The sequence below is a fragment of the Phacochoerus africanus genome, chromosome 16 (assembly GCF_016906955.1).
Source record: "Phacochoerus africanus isolate WHEZ1 chromosome 16, ROS_Pafr_v1, whole genome shotgun sequence".
Classification (NCBI taxonomy): Eukaryota; Metazoa; Chordata; class Mammalia; order Artiodactyla; family Suidae; genus Phacochoerus; species Phacochoerus africanus.
Genome location: NC_062559.1, coordinates 10897242 through 10912992, shown reverse-complemented (window position 1 = coordinate 10912992; position 15751 = coordinate 10897242). Strand labels below are relative to the sequence as shown.

The 15751-nt window shown below is 49.5% G+C and overlaps 1 protein-coding gene across 6 annotated transcripts in view; it reads right to left on the bottom strand.

The window, feature by feature from the left end:
- ATP6V0A4 (ATPase H+ transporting V0 subunit a4) overlaps positions 1-15751 on the bottom strand; it is a 100467-nt gene that overhangs the window by 29714 nt on the left and 55002 nt on the right. For all 6 annotated transcript variants that reach the window (XM_047763323.1, XM_047763327.1, XM_047763326.1 and 3 more), the window contains 4 exons: positions 13792-14004; positions 9196-9346; positions 8192-8331; positions 5234-5391 (listed from right to left, as the gene is read on the bottom strand). In XM_047763323.1, the coding sequence (XP_047619279.1) occupies positions 5234-5391; positions 8192-8331; positions 9196-9346; positions 13792-14004 (662 nt within the window). The remainder of the gene's footprint in view (positions 1-5233; positions 5392-8191; positions 8332-9195; positions 9347-13791; positions 14005-15751) is intronic.

Genomic DNA, 15751 nt, shown 5'->3' with positions numbered 1-15751 from the left:
GTTCGAGGCAGGGAGAGGAAATAAAAGCCAGCCCTGGAGTTCCCGTCGTGGCGCAGTGGTTAACGAATCCGACTAGGAACCATGAGGTGGTGGGTTCGGTCCCTGCCCTTGCTCAGTGGGTTAACGATCCGGCATTGCCGTGAGCTGTGGTGTAGGTTGCAGATGCGGCTCGGATCCCATGTTGCTGTGGCTCTGGCATAGACCGGCGGCTACAGCTCCAATTGGACCCCTAGCCTGGGAACCTCCATATGCCGCAGGAGCGGCTCAAGAAAAGGCAAAAGACAAAAAAAAAAAAAAAAAGAATAATAATAATTTTATATATATATACACACACATATATATACACATATATACATACACATATACATATATATACATATATACACACATATATACACATATATACATATATACACATATATACATATATATACACACATATATACATATATATACATATATACACACATATATACATATATATACATATATACACACATATATACACATATATACATATATATACATATATACATATATACACACATATACACATATATACATATATACACACATATATACATATATACACACATATATACACATATATACATATATACACACATATATACATATACATATATATACATATATATACACATATATATATATAAAGCCAGCCCTGGAGTTCCCATTGCGGTGCAGCAGAAACAATCCGACTAGGAATTCTGAGGTTGTGGGTTCGATCCCTGGCCTCACTCAGTGGGTTAAGGATCCAGTGTTGCCGTGAGCTGTGGTGTAGGTTGCAGATGCGGCTGGGATCCTGTGTGGCTGTGGCTATAGTGTAGACTGGCAGCTGTAGCTCCAATTAGATCCCTAGCCTGGGAACCGCCATGTGCTGTGGGTATGGCCCTAAAAAGCAAAAAATAAAAATAAAAATAAAAATAAATAAATAAATAAAGGCCAGCCCTGGGACCAGCCTGGTAACACTCCCCTAGGGGCACGAGAACTGGTCTAGAGGAGTAACCAGGCTTGCACACAGGGCCCTGACCTCTGGAAACTCAGCCTCTGAAAGTTGTGGTCCACTGACCACCTTTAAATCTGTGTCCCATTTTGGCTCAGAGACACACCTGTCCACAGACAGCAATTTCTTACTGTCTCTGCAAACCTGCAGGAGTTAAGAACATCAGGGCCGTGTGTGTGTGTGTGTGTGTGTGTTAAGAACACACTTCCACAGAGTGGCCCAAGAATGAGCATATGAAAGGATAGAGATTGGAATGTTGGCAGCTTTTTTAGGGCCACCCCTTGGCATATGGAGGTTCCCAGGCTAGGGGTCCAATTAGAGCTGCTGCTGCCAGCCCACGCCACAGCCACAGCAATGCAGGATCCGAGCCACATCTGCGACCTACACCACAGCTCATGGCAACACCAGATCCTTAACCCACTGAGCAAGGACCAGGGATGGAACCCGCATCCTTGGGTTCGTTTCCACGGCACCATGACGGGAACTCCCTGAACGGTGGCAACTCTGACACAGGCTGCCTTGAAACACACTTCCTGCCTCCTGCAGCTGGGGTGCTTGGGTATCTGGGAGCACGTGGGGAAGTCAGGAAGCCTGACTACGCTGACCAGACCCTCAGTGACAGTGCAAACAGCTGGTCTGACTGGCCGGCTCAGAGACCCCCTGTCCTAACGGCAGGCCTCCGTGCAAACAACGGAATTAATTAGCAGAGATGTGTTTGTGTGCCAACAAAGAAAAGCAGAGGGAACCGGCCTGGTGCCCGCAGCTAAACCAGAGCGGCTGTGGTGGAACATGAGCAGTTGCGCAGACAATCCGACAAGGCGCCCTGAGACCATGAAGGAGCACGACAAAAACGAGACCATTCCACGGTCATATCTGATGCCAAAATACGGACATTTCAAAATAAGGACCTTTTGTCCAAACCCCAAAAAGGACCCAATGTTCCCCTCATCCTCTCGGAGTCCAAGCCTTCAAAACCCCGTCTAATACCCTCTTGCCAAGATGCCCACTGTCCCCAGGGGGCGCCACCTTCCTGGGTCCATAAGCCCAACACTGGTGATGACACACATGTTTCTGGTGGTCTGTGGCTAAAAGACGGTGTGACAGCATCTCTGGCCTGTCATCAGGGAAAGCGACCCGAGAGCTGGCTTGGGGCCAGCCACCAAATCAGCCTGCTGTGCCTGACGCTGCTCTGATGGGTGCTTGCAGTTTTCTCTTGCCTCACTGCTGATGAGGCTCTGTTCCTGCCATCCACGCCTGGGCCTGTAGCCACACCTGTGGTCTCTCAGACAGGGCCTGGCCTCCAAGAGCCTGAATTCGGGGTGGCGGTACCTTGCCTGCACACCAAAGAACAATATTCCTGCCCACGTGTGCAGAATGACAGCAACCCGGCTCACTCAGACTTTTCCCACTCATGCTCCAGGGCGAATGAAATTTTGTGTGAACAATTCGATAAAGTTATGCTAATTTATTTTTATTTCCAAAAAATCAATCAATTAATTTTATAGCCGCACCACCTGCAGCATATGGAAGTTCCTGGGCTAAGGGTCAAACTGGAGCTGCAGCTCAGGCCTACGCCACAGGCACGCCAGATCCGAGGCACCGCTGTGACCAACATCACAGCTCACGGCAATGCCAGTGATCCACTGATCAAGGCCAGGGATTGAACCTGCATCCTCAGAGAGATGCCATCAGGTCCTTAACCTGCTGAGCCACAATGGCAACTCCCCATTGTGCTAATTCAACACAAATTTCAGAGTCCATCCCTACACTTAATGAGCTTAACTCTGGGGAACAGAACCAAGCAATGTGTCTTCAAATTTATGAAAGTTGTGTGTTCTAGGCATCTCTTCAGGATGCAAAGGGGAAAACAAGCCAGACACGACCCCATCGATAGCCATCTGTAATTGTAATTCTGGAAAATGTTTTCTTCTTCATTTTTATTTACTTATGCATTATTTAATGTTCCTGTCCTCTACCACAGGGAACTTGGACCCAGCAGACGGGCTAAAAGGAAATGCATGAAGCCTTAGTGACACACGCACCCACCCACCCATCCACCCTATTACAGCCCTCTGAGGTCCCCTGGGCCTTCAGGCAGCACCCTGTCCTCAAACGCACTTGCAAACACTCCAGGTCAAAGGGAACCCTGCCCTCAATCTCTCCTGAGCAGCCCCCGGATGCATTCGGCCCCTCCACTTATGATGTGCAGGGCGGGTTTTGGTGAGCAGATGAAACCCCTGAAGTTCCTCAAATCCTACCATGTTCGAGCGAGAAAAGCTGGGAGCGAGGCTGCAGGTACAGTTACCCACTTCTGCCTCCCCTTCTCCCGGTGCTCCCATCACACTTCCCGCTGAATGTTCCAGAATGAGACAGAAAAGCCTGAAGCTGACCTGAGGAAGAGGGGCAGACAGATGTGAGGGAACGTCCCCTGGGACTTTTAGGCTTCGCAAAGCAGCCTAGAAGCCACCGGGTTGTCTTGGGTGTGGGATGCCGGCAGCTGAAGATGCCCCACAGCTCACAAGGTCGTCAGCATTTCCACGTGTTTCCCTTGGAGCCCCCCTCCTCCACCCCCTCCCCACCTGCCCAACGCATCACACTGACCCAGCTCTCAAAACTCGAAAACCTGGAGTTCCCGTCGTGGTGCAGTGGTTAACAAATCCGACTAAGAACCATGAGGTTGCGGGTTCGGTCCCTGGCATTGCTCAGTGGGTTAAAGGATCCAGCGTTGCCGTGAGCTGTGGTGTAGGTTGCAGACACGGCTTGGATCTCCCATTGCTGTGGCTCTGGCATATGCTGGTGGCTACAGCTCCGACTGGACCCCTAGCCTGGGAACCTCCATATGCCGCAGGAGCGGCCCAAGAAATGGCAAAAAGACAAAACAAAAAACAAAAAAAAAACTCAAAAACCTTTCTCCCTCCCCACAAAAGTCTCCATTCCTTTTTTTCTTTTTCTTTCTTTCTTTTTTTTTTTTTTTTTTTGGCTTTTTAGGGCTGCATGGAGGTTCCCAGGCTAAGGGTTGAATGGGAGTTGTAGCTGCCAGCCTACGCCACAGCCACAGCAACTCGGGATCCAAGCCAAGTCTGTGACCTATACCAAAGCTCACAGCAACACCGGATCCTTCACCCACTAAGCAAAGCCAGGGATCAAACCCACAACCTCATGGCTCCTAGTCAGATTCGTTTCTGCTGAGCCACAATGGGAACTCCAAAAGTTCCATTCCTGAAGCACTATTTCCATTCTGATGACTGCGTGTCCGACTAAGTGCAAAATAGCCCTGTGATACCGATGGGAGGTGCGGTTTGTAAGGCTGCAGGGAGTTTCCAGGTCTCTTCCAGCTGCAGCCACGACTTCTCCTCACTATCCATGCACCGCCCACGCCAGCCCCGGCTTCGTCACCCCGTCACCCACACGGCAAACACGGGGAACCAGCATCACAAAACTCACCATCTCCTCCTTTGCTTTTAACACCGAATCGAGGGGGGGGTGGGGGAGGAATAAATTAAAAGTTTGGGATTAGCAGATGGGACAAAATCAACAACAAGGTCCTACTTTACAGCACGGGGAACTATAGTCAATATCCTGTGATAAACCATAATGGAAAAGAATATGAAAAGGAAAAAAATACATATGTGTGTATATATATAGGATATGTATATATGTATACATATAGATAAATGAATCGTTTTGCTGAATATGAGAAACTAACACATTGTAAATCAACTATATTTCAATTATTGCTGGTTTTATTGGGACACTGAATCAAGCTTCTCTGAGCCGTCATCAGCCTTCCTTAAAAACAAAGCCTTCTGTCCTAAGGGTGTGGCTGCATAACCTCCCTCCACCTCTGATTTCCTGCCCAGCAAGGTATGTTTCAAGGGCCACCTTCTTCTCGGAGAAGCCTCGCTTCCACAACTGCTCTCCCGACACCCAGTGGATACCTGCTGGGCCTTTCTTTTCGCAACACTGCCTGGCACGTCCAGATACAGACTTCATTGAGCTGAAGTTTTAAAACCTCTCTCCGTGCCTTACAGTTACCAGCACAGCTGCTGAAGGAAGGGGCACGAGGTCTCACGATAGATAAAAACAGATGATTTGTTGAACTGGCCGGGGCCCCTCTGTGCAGAGCCAGGTGTAGAATCCCCCGGCCACGAAAACCGTCCCTGAGTCCACCTGGGTGTGAGTGAGTGACCCATCTCTGTCCAAACTTACTTCCAGGTGCCGTTCCTGAACATGGGCTGGACGCTCCAGGAAGAGCCGAAGATGTTGAAAGACTTGGAGAAGCAGTCATTGTAGATCAAGCCCGTGTAGATGGAGAAGATGCCCATGAGGAGGATGAGGTAGCGGCCATGGAAGAAGGTGTTCCAGATCTGGGCCCGGGAGACAAAGGGTGATTGTCAGTGGGCTCTGCGCCAGCCCCCGGGGGACGCGTGCTACAGGATGCCTCCGGCACCACTGGGGCAGCCACAGCAAGGCACAAGGGCACCCCGCACAGATCCAGGCACACACCCCCTAAGTTCTAGAAAGTCCTAGAATGGTAGTTGTTACTGGGGAAAGAAAGCCAGATAAGCCTCATATTCTTTTTTCTTTTTCTTTCTTTTCTTTTTTTTTTTTTTTTTTTTGTCTTTCTAGGGCCGCACCTGTGGCATATGGAGGTTCCCAGGCTAGGGGTCCAGTCGGAGCTGTAGCCGCCGGCCTACACTACAGCCACAGCAACAGGCAGTCAGGGCCGAGTCTGCAACTTACACCACACAGCTCATGGCAACGTCCAATCCTTAACCCACTGAACAAGGCCAGGGATCGAACCCACATTCTCATGGATCCTAGTCGGGTCTGTGAACCCCTGAGCCACAAGTGGAACTCCCCAATCCTCATATTCTTTCATTCAGTCTTGGTTAGAAGCTGAGGCTTCACCTGTCGAGGAAGAGCCTGAAAGCAGGCAGCTGCTTCCAGTCTCGAGTGCTTCTGAGGGACGAGGACCAAGGTGCCTCCCATGCTGCTAAATTTTATGGCAAGTCAAATTGACCCTTATTCTGGGCCTTGTTACAACACTGGGTCTCTGTCTAAACACATCCATCAAGAAGAGTAAAATGCAGAGTTCCCGTTGTGGCACAGTGCAAAGGAATCCGACTAGGAACAATAAGATTGAGGGTTCAATCCCTGGCCTCGCTCAGTGGGTTAAGGATCTGGTGTTGCCATGAGCTGTGGTGTAGGTTGCAGACTCGGCTCGGATCTGGCTGTGGTGTAGGTTGCAGAGGCGGCTCGGATCTGGCTGTGGTGTGTCTGTGGCATAGGCTGGTGGCAACAGCTCCGATTAGAGCCCTAGCCTGGGACCCTCCACATGCCGTGGGTTTGGCCCTAAAAAGTCAAAAGACAAAAGACAAAAAAAGTAAAGTAAAATGCTTTCCAAGAGTGGATGACTCCATATTCTCAGAGATGCAGAATTTTGAGGCTTCAAATTCTGTAGGAAAGCACATCTGTTAAAACACCTGTCATGGAAAAAAACTCTCTCGTCCTTAGGTTGATTCTCCCACTAACCCTGCTTGTGACTGCCCTGGTGTGACATTGCCGAACTAGCATACAAGTTAAGTCAACTTGTATTAAGGACCCCAGATATGGAGTCCCCACTGTGGCGCAGTGGGTTAAGAACCTGACTGCAAAGACTCGGGTTGCTGCAGAGGTGTGGATTTGATCCCCAGCCTGGCACAATCAGTTAAAAGATCCGAAGGATCCAGCATTGTCCTGGCTGCGACATGGGTCACAGCTGCGGCTCAGATTCAATCCCCGGCCCTGGAAAATCCATATGCCATGGGTGTGGCCACCAAAAAAAAAAAAAAAGGATTGCAGATATTCTACAAATTCAGAACCAACTTAAAGGCATGTTTCTGGTTTTATAACATGTATCACGATGTACATAAAGTGACGCTAACAGGTTAACCTTGAAACAATGTTGACTTGAGCTGTTTCAACCTTCACAACATTATGAAGAAACTTCATAGAAAATGCGGAAATTTCAAGTATGAAAGTGAAGGTGCAATATTCAGGATTTCTCTGTGTTTCATAAGAAAGCTGATCAAGGGCTGATTGTAAGGGGCTCTGCCATGAAAGAATATTTGTGATTTTTTTTTTTTTTTTGGCTATACCCAAGGCATGCGCAAGTTCCGGGCCAGGGATGGAATCCACACCACAGCTGTAACCAGAGCTACAGCAGTGACAACACCAGGTCCTTAACCTGCTGAGTCATGAGGGAACTCCTATTTGTGATATTTGAATGGGGAAAAAAAGGAGGCTACAAATTAATACGCACTATTTCATCCCAGTTTTAGAAAATTATACATCTATGCGTAAGCACAGGAAAAAAACATTGTGATTTTTCTCTAGATAGCCAGGTTATTGCATTTTCCCAATTTTTACCACAAATATATATTGCTTTGATAATCAAAGAAAAAAATCTATGTTAAAAAAAAAAGTAAAGGACTCGGGTTGGATCCCTGACCTCGCTCAGTGGGGCAAGGATCTGGCATTGCCATGAGCTATTGTGTAGGTCGCAAACACGGCTCGGATCCCACGTTGCTGTGGCTGTGGTGTAGGCCGGGAACTGTAGCTCTGATTCAACCCCTAGCCTGGGAACCTCTATGTGCCATGGGTGTGGCCCTAAAAAAAAAAAAAAAGAGTAAAGGAAAAGGTCAATCAATGTCTTGTCAAGCAATGTACAAAAAAACAAAGGTTCTAAAAGGAACTACACGAAACCATTCAAAGGACTGACCTGTGTGTGGCCAGGAGTTTTTATGTTGAGTCCGAGTCCTTTTTTACTTTCTGTCTTTCCCTTACTTTTCACGTTATTTCCACAGAGAAAACAATATACACTTTCTGTTTGTTTGTTTTTTGCTTTTAGGACCGCACCTGCGGCATATGGACGTTCCGGGGCTAGGGGTTGAACCAGAGCCACAGCAACACGGGATCCAAGCCACATCTAATGACCTACACCATAGCCCGCAGAAACATAGTATCCTTAATCCACTGAGTGAGTCCAAGGATCGAACCTGCATCCTCATGGATCCTAGTTGGCTTCATTTCCCCTGAGTCACAAAGGGAACTCCCGTTATACACATTTTGAATATTCTACTTATAACCTCCAAGAAGTGAGGCAAGACGTTTGGGGGCACGTACCTCATTGTCGGTCTTCTGGGAGAGCAAGCGTCTCTCATTAAGGACCATCCAAAGGGCTGCCAGGAGCATCACAGTCCCATGACCGCAGTCTCCAAACATCACGGCAAACAGGAAGGGGAAAGTGATGATGGTGTAGGGAGCTGGAGAGGTGAGACCCACAACAGCCTGAGTCCTCCCAATACCCTCTGGGCTTCACGTCAAACATTTCTCTATCGTGCTCCATGATCAACAGGCTGGTTCTGTGTGTCTTTCTGATTCTGTCTTCCCTCACCAACCCCACGCCTGGCACTCACTTAGCTCCCACACACTGGCTCATCAGCGAGTAGGCATTATCATTTCCCCACTTTTGAGCCGAGTTTTAGAGGGGCTTCTTGACTGTGCCCAAGAACACAAAGTTTGATGGGATTTAAAATCAGTGTCCTGACTCTCGGCACTTTCTATACACTTTCCAGCACCTCTTTTGTCTGTTTCTCCCCCATTCACACGTAGCACACGCCTCCAACCTCAACCTGATGGGGTCCCTGCAGTGCAGGTCACAAATTCGATAGGGACTCAGGCTGGAGTAGAACAGCATTGTGAACTGCTTGGCTAAAGAACATCTGGTCTACCCCTTTATTTCACAAATCAGACTTAGTGATATAATTTGTGCCACAAAGAACCCAGTTTTCTGACTCCACGTCCTCTCCATCTCTCCCGCATGACAGATACGGGAACTGGGAAGACGCCTACAGATGACCCGCCCTGAATGGGTGAGGAAACAAGAACTGAGTCTGGCTGCCTGATCAATCTACGGCTTAAGGGAGAACAGGCGAAATCTTGACAAGGAGAAAATCTTTCACTAATCACCATTTACAAAAGACAATGCAGGGCATTAGGAAACCAAAGAAAATTTTAGGAATGTCACCGTTCAAAGCAATTAACCTCTGAGGCCACCACAAGGGTAACTCTTACTCAATTTTTGTTTCTCAGCTGCCTAGTTGCACAGACACACCAGATCCCTTTACCTGGGTTCATCTCCCGGTAGCTGCCGACGCCATAGGCATCTACAATGTTCTGGAAACCAGCTGTGAATTTATTAGTCCTGTTAAATGTGGGAGGAGCTGCTTTAGATTGCACTGCTGTCATGATGGGGACCATGGAGGAACCACTCAGTTCCTGCAAGAAGAACATATAAGAAAAACGTAAGCAAGAGAGCCTTGGGCTGGATGTTGGCACAAGTAACACAGTCCAGCTCCTGCCATCACTTACTGGGGGCACTTGGGACAATTTCTTGACCTCTGTGAGACTCAGGATCTCCTCTGTAAAATTAGTACTTCCTGCAGTATAGCATGGGGAACTATATCAAGTCACTGATGATGGAGCATGATAATGTGAGAAAAAAGAATGTATCTATGTGTGTGTGACTAGGTCACTTGGCTGTACAGTAGAAAATTGACACAACACTATAAACCAGCTGTAATTGAAAAAAACAAAAATCATTAAAACTTAAAAAAATAAAAATAAAATAAAATGAAATCAGCGCTTATCTCATTTATCTTATAGGAGCATCGTCAAGAGAGCCGAGTTCCTCCTGATCCTCTGGCAATTTCTATTCTCCTACTCCTGCGAATGCTTATGTTCTGCCCAGTTCTGAGCCCTTGACTCATCCCTTCTTTCTACCCACTCTCTCAAGAGTTCACTGGCTTTCCTAATTTCATTCCTAGAGTCCAAATGGCCCTGACCCTCTCCCAAATTCCACTTCCTTTTCAATTGCCTGCTTAGGCTTTCAAACGCTCATGTCTCAGCACGCCCACAAAATCCAGGAGCCTAACACGGAACTCATCAACTTGCCCCAAAGCGGGTCCTCCCTTGACCTCTCAGCAATCTCCAAGCTCCAGATTCCAGAAATTTTATAGAGTCATGAGACATGTCCCTTCTCTTGATGCAACCAATTGCCAAATCTTGCTCCGTGTCCCCTTCAAGTCCCTCCTCCTCCCAGCCCCCAGCCCTCTCCCGAGCCTCACCCTCTGACTCTAGTCTCTTTCCCTTCCCTGCAGTGTACACCCCAGGCTGTGTGATCCTACTTTTTTTTTGTCTTTTTGCCATTTCTTGAGCCACTCCCGCAGCTTATGGAGGTTCCTAGGCTAGGGGTTGAATCGGAGCTGTAGCCCCCAGCCTACACCACAGCCACAGCAATGCAGGATCCAAGCTGCGTCTGCAACCCACAGCACAGCTCACAGCAACACCAGATCCTCAACCCACTGAGCAAGGCCAGGGATCGAACCCACAACCTCATGGTTCCTAGTCAGATTCGTTAACCACTGTGCCACGACAGGAACTCCGATCCTTCTTTTAATAAAACAAAACAAACAAAAAGCACTACTTGTGTCATGTTACCCTCCTACTAAAAGCTCTTCAAAGGCTTTCTATTACCTAAAGAATGAAATCAAAAGGCTTTAGTCTTTTTTTTCCCCAAACAATGGTTATTTAAAAAAAAAGGATTAAAGTGTAGTTGATTTACAAGGTTGAGTCATTTTCTCCTGTATGTCCATCAAAGTGGCCCAGTCATACATACATATACATTTTTTTCTCCTATTATTGTCCATCGGGTTCTGTCACAAGTGATTGGATACAGTTCCCCGGTGCTGCACAGCAGGAGCTCATTGCTCATCCATTCTAAATGCAATGGTTTGCATCTACTCACCCCAAACTCCCCGTTCACCCCGCTCCCTCCCCGTCCCTCTGGCAACCGCAGGTCTGTTCTCCAGGCCTGGGAGTCTGCTTCTGCTCTAAAATACGGCACAAATGAGCCTATCTACTGAATGAAAACCCTTTAGTCTTATCACCGTGTGTAATCCTCTCTTCACACCTTCACCCTCACTTCTCCACGGAAACCAGCCCGCGCTCCACAGGAGCCTCGCTCTTCTTCATTCACCCAGCAAGCATGCACAGCTCTGCAGCCCGGCCGCCCGGGAACTCGCTGGTCACTTCAAACTCCAACAGCGCTCACCCCCCACACACTTGGTGCGACTTCGTGCTCATCAATCCTCCTGACAGCTCGATGACATAGGTATCACCACAAACCTCACTTTACAGATGAGGAAACTAAGGGACAGAGAGACTAACTAACTCCCCCGAGGTCACACAGCAAGTAGAGCAGATGCTCACTCGGTGTTTACGCACCTGTTCGTATGTGTGACTGTGACCTCCCTGAAAGCAAGCGCTGTGTCCCGCTTCTTTTTTTTTTTCCTTTTCCTTTCCTTTTTTTTTTTTTTTTCTCTCTGTACCCATGGCATACAGAAGTTCCCAGCAGGGATCAAACCTGAGCCACAGCAGTGACAACACTGGATCCTTAAGCTGCTAGGCCACCAGGGAACTCCCCCTCCTTTGTTTAAAAAACATGCCCACAAGGAGCTGGCATGGAGATTTTTGTTTGTTTGTTTTTGCTTATTGGTGATGCTCACAGAGATAGCCATCCCTTCCTCTTGTCATCACCTACCCACACGTCCTCTGATCCTATGGGGGAAAAGACTTTCATTATCTCAGAGAACTGCAGATACTGTAGCAACAGTCCTAAGTAGCCCTGTAGGAGTTTGATTCCTTCGTGATGACAGGATGACACTGCTGGGCTCAGACCCCTGCGTAGGACAGCATCTCCCTGCCAGCCCTGCTGTCTTCCCCACACAGCTGTCAAGTCTTTCTAAAATGCACACTGGGTCGTGTCACCCCTGCTTGGGATGATACACCACTTATAAATAGTCTGTCGGGACCTGCCCTGCAGCCTCTCCCCAGTCTTGTTCCAAGCTTTTAAACGTGCCACAGCTGGCGTTCCCACCGTGGCTCAGTGGTTAATGCATCCATGAGGACACAAGTTTGATCCCTAGCCTCGCTCAGTGGGTTAAGGATCTGGCGTTGCCAAGAGCCGTGGTGTAGGTCGCAGCCATGGCTCAGATCCCGAGTTGCTGTGGCTGTGGTGTAGGCCAACGGCTACAGCTGTGATTCATCTCCTAGCCTGGGAGCCTCCATATGCCGCAGGTATGGCCCTAAAAAGCGAAACAAATAAAATAAAGAAATAACCTTGCCACAGCCTCCCCCAGCCGCTGGTCTCCGGGTGGATGGGTACCACGTGCCCCCACCCCCACCTCTCTCCACCTGCTCCCTGACCACCCAGCTACTGCTCAGCTCGAGCATCCCTCTAGGAAAGCAGCCTGTCTTTCCCAGCCTGGGTGAATGCTCTGTCTACATGCCCCACCACGGGGGTTGTTAGACCACACTATGGGAACATTCAAATCCTGCCTCCAGGCTGCTGGACCGGGTCAAGTTTCTTCGACTCTTGGTGCCTCGGTTTACAAAGGCGTCTGTGCAAAGGGCTTAAAGACAGCTCCTCTCTCCTAGCCCCAACCCACCTCCAGGCCCTTCCCTGCAGATCCTGCAGCCCCAAAGCTCTTCCACCCACCCTGCCTCGATTGTCCCATGACATTAGGCAAGCCTGCTCCACCGGCACCTGCTCGGAGGGGCCTGCCTCTCCGGTGTTATAAAGACCTAAAGTCTCAGGGCCCCAAAGGCCGAGCCAGGAGTTCCTCTGTTTCCACCACATACACCACCTCCGAGCAGGACAGGCTCCCTACTCAGCTCATCGTCCCATCAGCCAGACCAACAGCACACTGCCTCCCCTTCAGCCTGAGTCTTGCCTCCCCGCCGCCCCAGAAAATCATTCAGACAAGCTAACCACCTCCTCCATGGGAACTGGGGTCCCCCTTCCTCTTGTCACCATAAAGCGTGCCTCTCATAGCCCCGGCCGGTTCATTCTGCTCCCAAGCACAATCACCACGTGGCCCTGAGTGACATGGGGCATTTTCCCCTGGGCTGAGTATATGCGACTAATACACTCTGGCCCAAATATCTCTCCAGTGTCAGCTGTCATGTGTTTGGCCACCTTGTGCTATTTAGGGCAAAAGGTCCCTTCTTCACCAAGGCAGTGAAAAGGGGATCAGACAGGCCCCCCACGTTCCCCGCCAACCCCCCCTCCCCGCCCCCGATCCTTTACCCGCCCCCTGCTTTACTTCCTGCCCACCGGGCATCACTGCCTAGAATCACGGGACTTAGGGACACTCTTGCTGTCTCTCTCCCTTTCTAAAAGGTCTGTCAGAACAGGGTCCTGTTCTGCCAGCACAGCCCCAGGTCAGTTCCTGGAGCACAGCCAACACGGAGAGAGATGATTCAAGAGCACAGTGAGCTACATAAGGTGCAGGATGCTCGGGGCAGCAGCAGGCTCTCAGGAAGCAATCCCCTCTCGCCTTCTGGCTGTTACTGCAAGTGCCTGCTTATCTCTCTTTCCAGCTAGACTGAGACCTTCGCGAGGTCAAGGGTGGCATCTACAGGCCTGACTGGAGTGACGGCACATCAGTGCCCAAGATCAAAGAAAGGTGCTCATCGAATGCTGAGAAGAACAGGTGTGTCTGACGTGTGCCCTCGTGCTGGGTAAGGACCAGCGATAAAGGAGACAATCCTACCAGGTGACGTTCACGTGACTTTGGAGACGGCCGACCTGCGTGCGGGGCAGAGGGGGTGGTCCGTCTGGACGTGACTGTGCCCCCCGCCCCGCTGCCCCCGCCACGCACCATGCCTTGCTCCAGTGCCCTCTTGATGCGCGCGGCGTCGGCCACAGGGAACCAGATCTCGGCGATGATGCACTGCTGGGTGACGTCGATGTTGCACAGGTTCAGGATGTGGTAGACGGCCTTCATCTTCTGCACTTTGGTGGCCCAGGCGTGCCAGCTGGCAGCCGCTTCTTGCAGGAGGCGCTGACGGTGAGACTCCGTCTGCGTGATGACCTGGGCCAGAGACAGCACACCACAACAGAGGGGACCCTCCTGGAGGTGCCCGACAGGGGGGCCAAGTGGAGGCACCTCAGCCACCGAGGCTTCCTCTGCTCCTGGCTCCCTCCTCTGGCCCGCAGCGCTCATCTGGCCTTTAACTCTCATGAGCCACTGATCTCCCTGCTAGAGGTTAAAACCCACAGGCAAGGATGCTACCTTTTCCTCAAAATTCCTTATAGTGTGACTGTGATGTGTTAATTGTGTTCCCTCCAAAGGATGTGGAAGTCCTAAGCCGGGTAACTGTGAGTGTCATCCTATTTGGAAACAGGGTCTCTGCAGATGTCATCAAGTTAAAATGATGTCACACTGAAGTAGGGTGGGTGCTAATTCAGTATGACTGACATTTTTATAAGAAATGTGGGAGTTCTTGTTGTGGCTCAGCAGTTAACAAACCCGACAAGGATCCATGAGGACACGGGATCGATCCCTGGCCTTGCTCAGTGGGTTAAGGATCTGGTGTTGCTGTGAACAGTGGTGTAGGTGGGAGATGCGGCTTGGATCTGGCATTGCTGTGCCTGTGGTGTAGGCCAGCGGCTGTAGCTCTGATTTTACCCTTAGACTGGAAACCTCCAAGTGCCTTGGGTGTGGCCCTAAAAAGCCAAAAAGAAAGAAAGAGAGAAAGACAGGAAGGAAGGAAGGAAGGAAGGGAGAAAAAAAGAAAGAAATGCGGGCCTCCAGGCACACCAGGACATGAAGAACACTCTGGAACAGAGGCAGAGACTGGCGTGATGCAACTTCAAACCAAGCAGCACCAAAGATTGCTGGCAGCCACCAGAGGTTAGGGAGATGGCTTAGTCTACTCGGGCTCCTGCAATAGATACCATGGACTAAGTGGCTTATAAACAGCAGAAATTCTCACAGTTCTGGAAGCTGAGTCTGAGATCAGGATGCCAGCACGGCTGGGACAAGGCCCTCTTCTGGGCTGCAGACCTCAAATCCTAACCTCACATAGCAGAAGGGGCAAGCAAGCCCGCTGGAGTCTTTTTCTGTCTTTCTTTCTGTCTGTCTGTCTTTTTTTTTTTTTTTGCTTTTTTTTTGCTTTTTAGGGCCGCACCCACAGCATATGGAAGTCCCCAGCTTAGGGGGTGAATCGGAGCTGCAGCCACCGGCCTACACCACAGCCACAGCAACACAGGATCCAATTCGTGTCTGTGACCTACACCATAGCTCCTGGCAATGCTGGATCCTTAACCCACTGAGCAAGGTCAGGCCAGGGATCCAATCCGAGTCCTTTTGGGTACTAGTTAGGTTGGCTACTGCTGAGCTACAACAATGGGAACTCCTCTGGGGTCTTTTTCATTAGGTCACTAATTCCACCCATAAGGACTCTGCCCTCATGACCCAATCCCACCCCAAAGGCCCTATCTCCTAACAGCACCACCTTTGTCATGAGGTTTTCAACAGATGAATCTGGAGAGGACACAAACGCTGAAAGCATCACAGAACAAGCCAGGGAGGGTTCTGTCCTACTGCCTTCCGAGGAAGTCTGGCTCTGCTTATGCCCTGGTTTCAGACTTTCTGGCTCAGACTGTGAGAGAATACATTTCCGTTGTTTTGAGCCACACAGTTTGGGGTAATTTGTTACAGAGGCCCTAGGAAACTGATACATCTCTCAAAATGCCTTACACACATAACCCCTCCTATAAATGAGAAATAAATTAATGAATGAAGGTGTGAATAGGCGATTTGGCCCACATGGGAT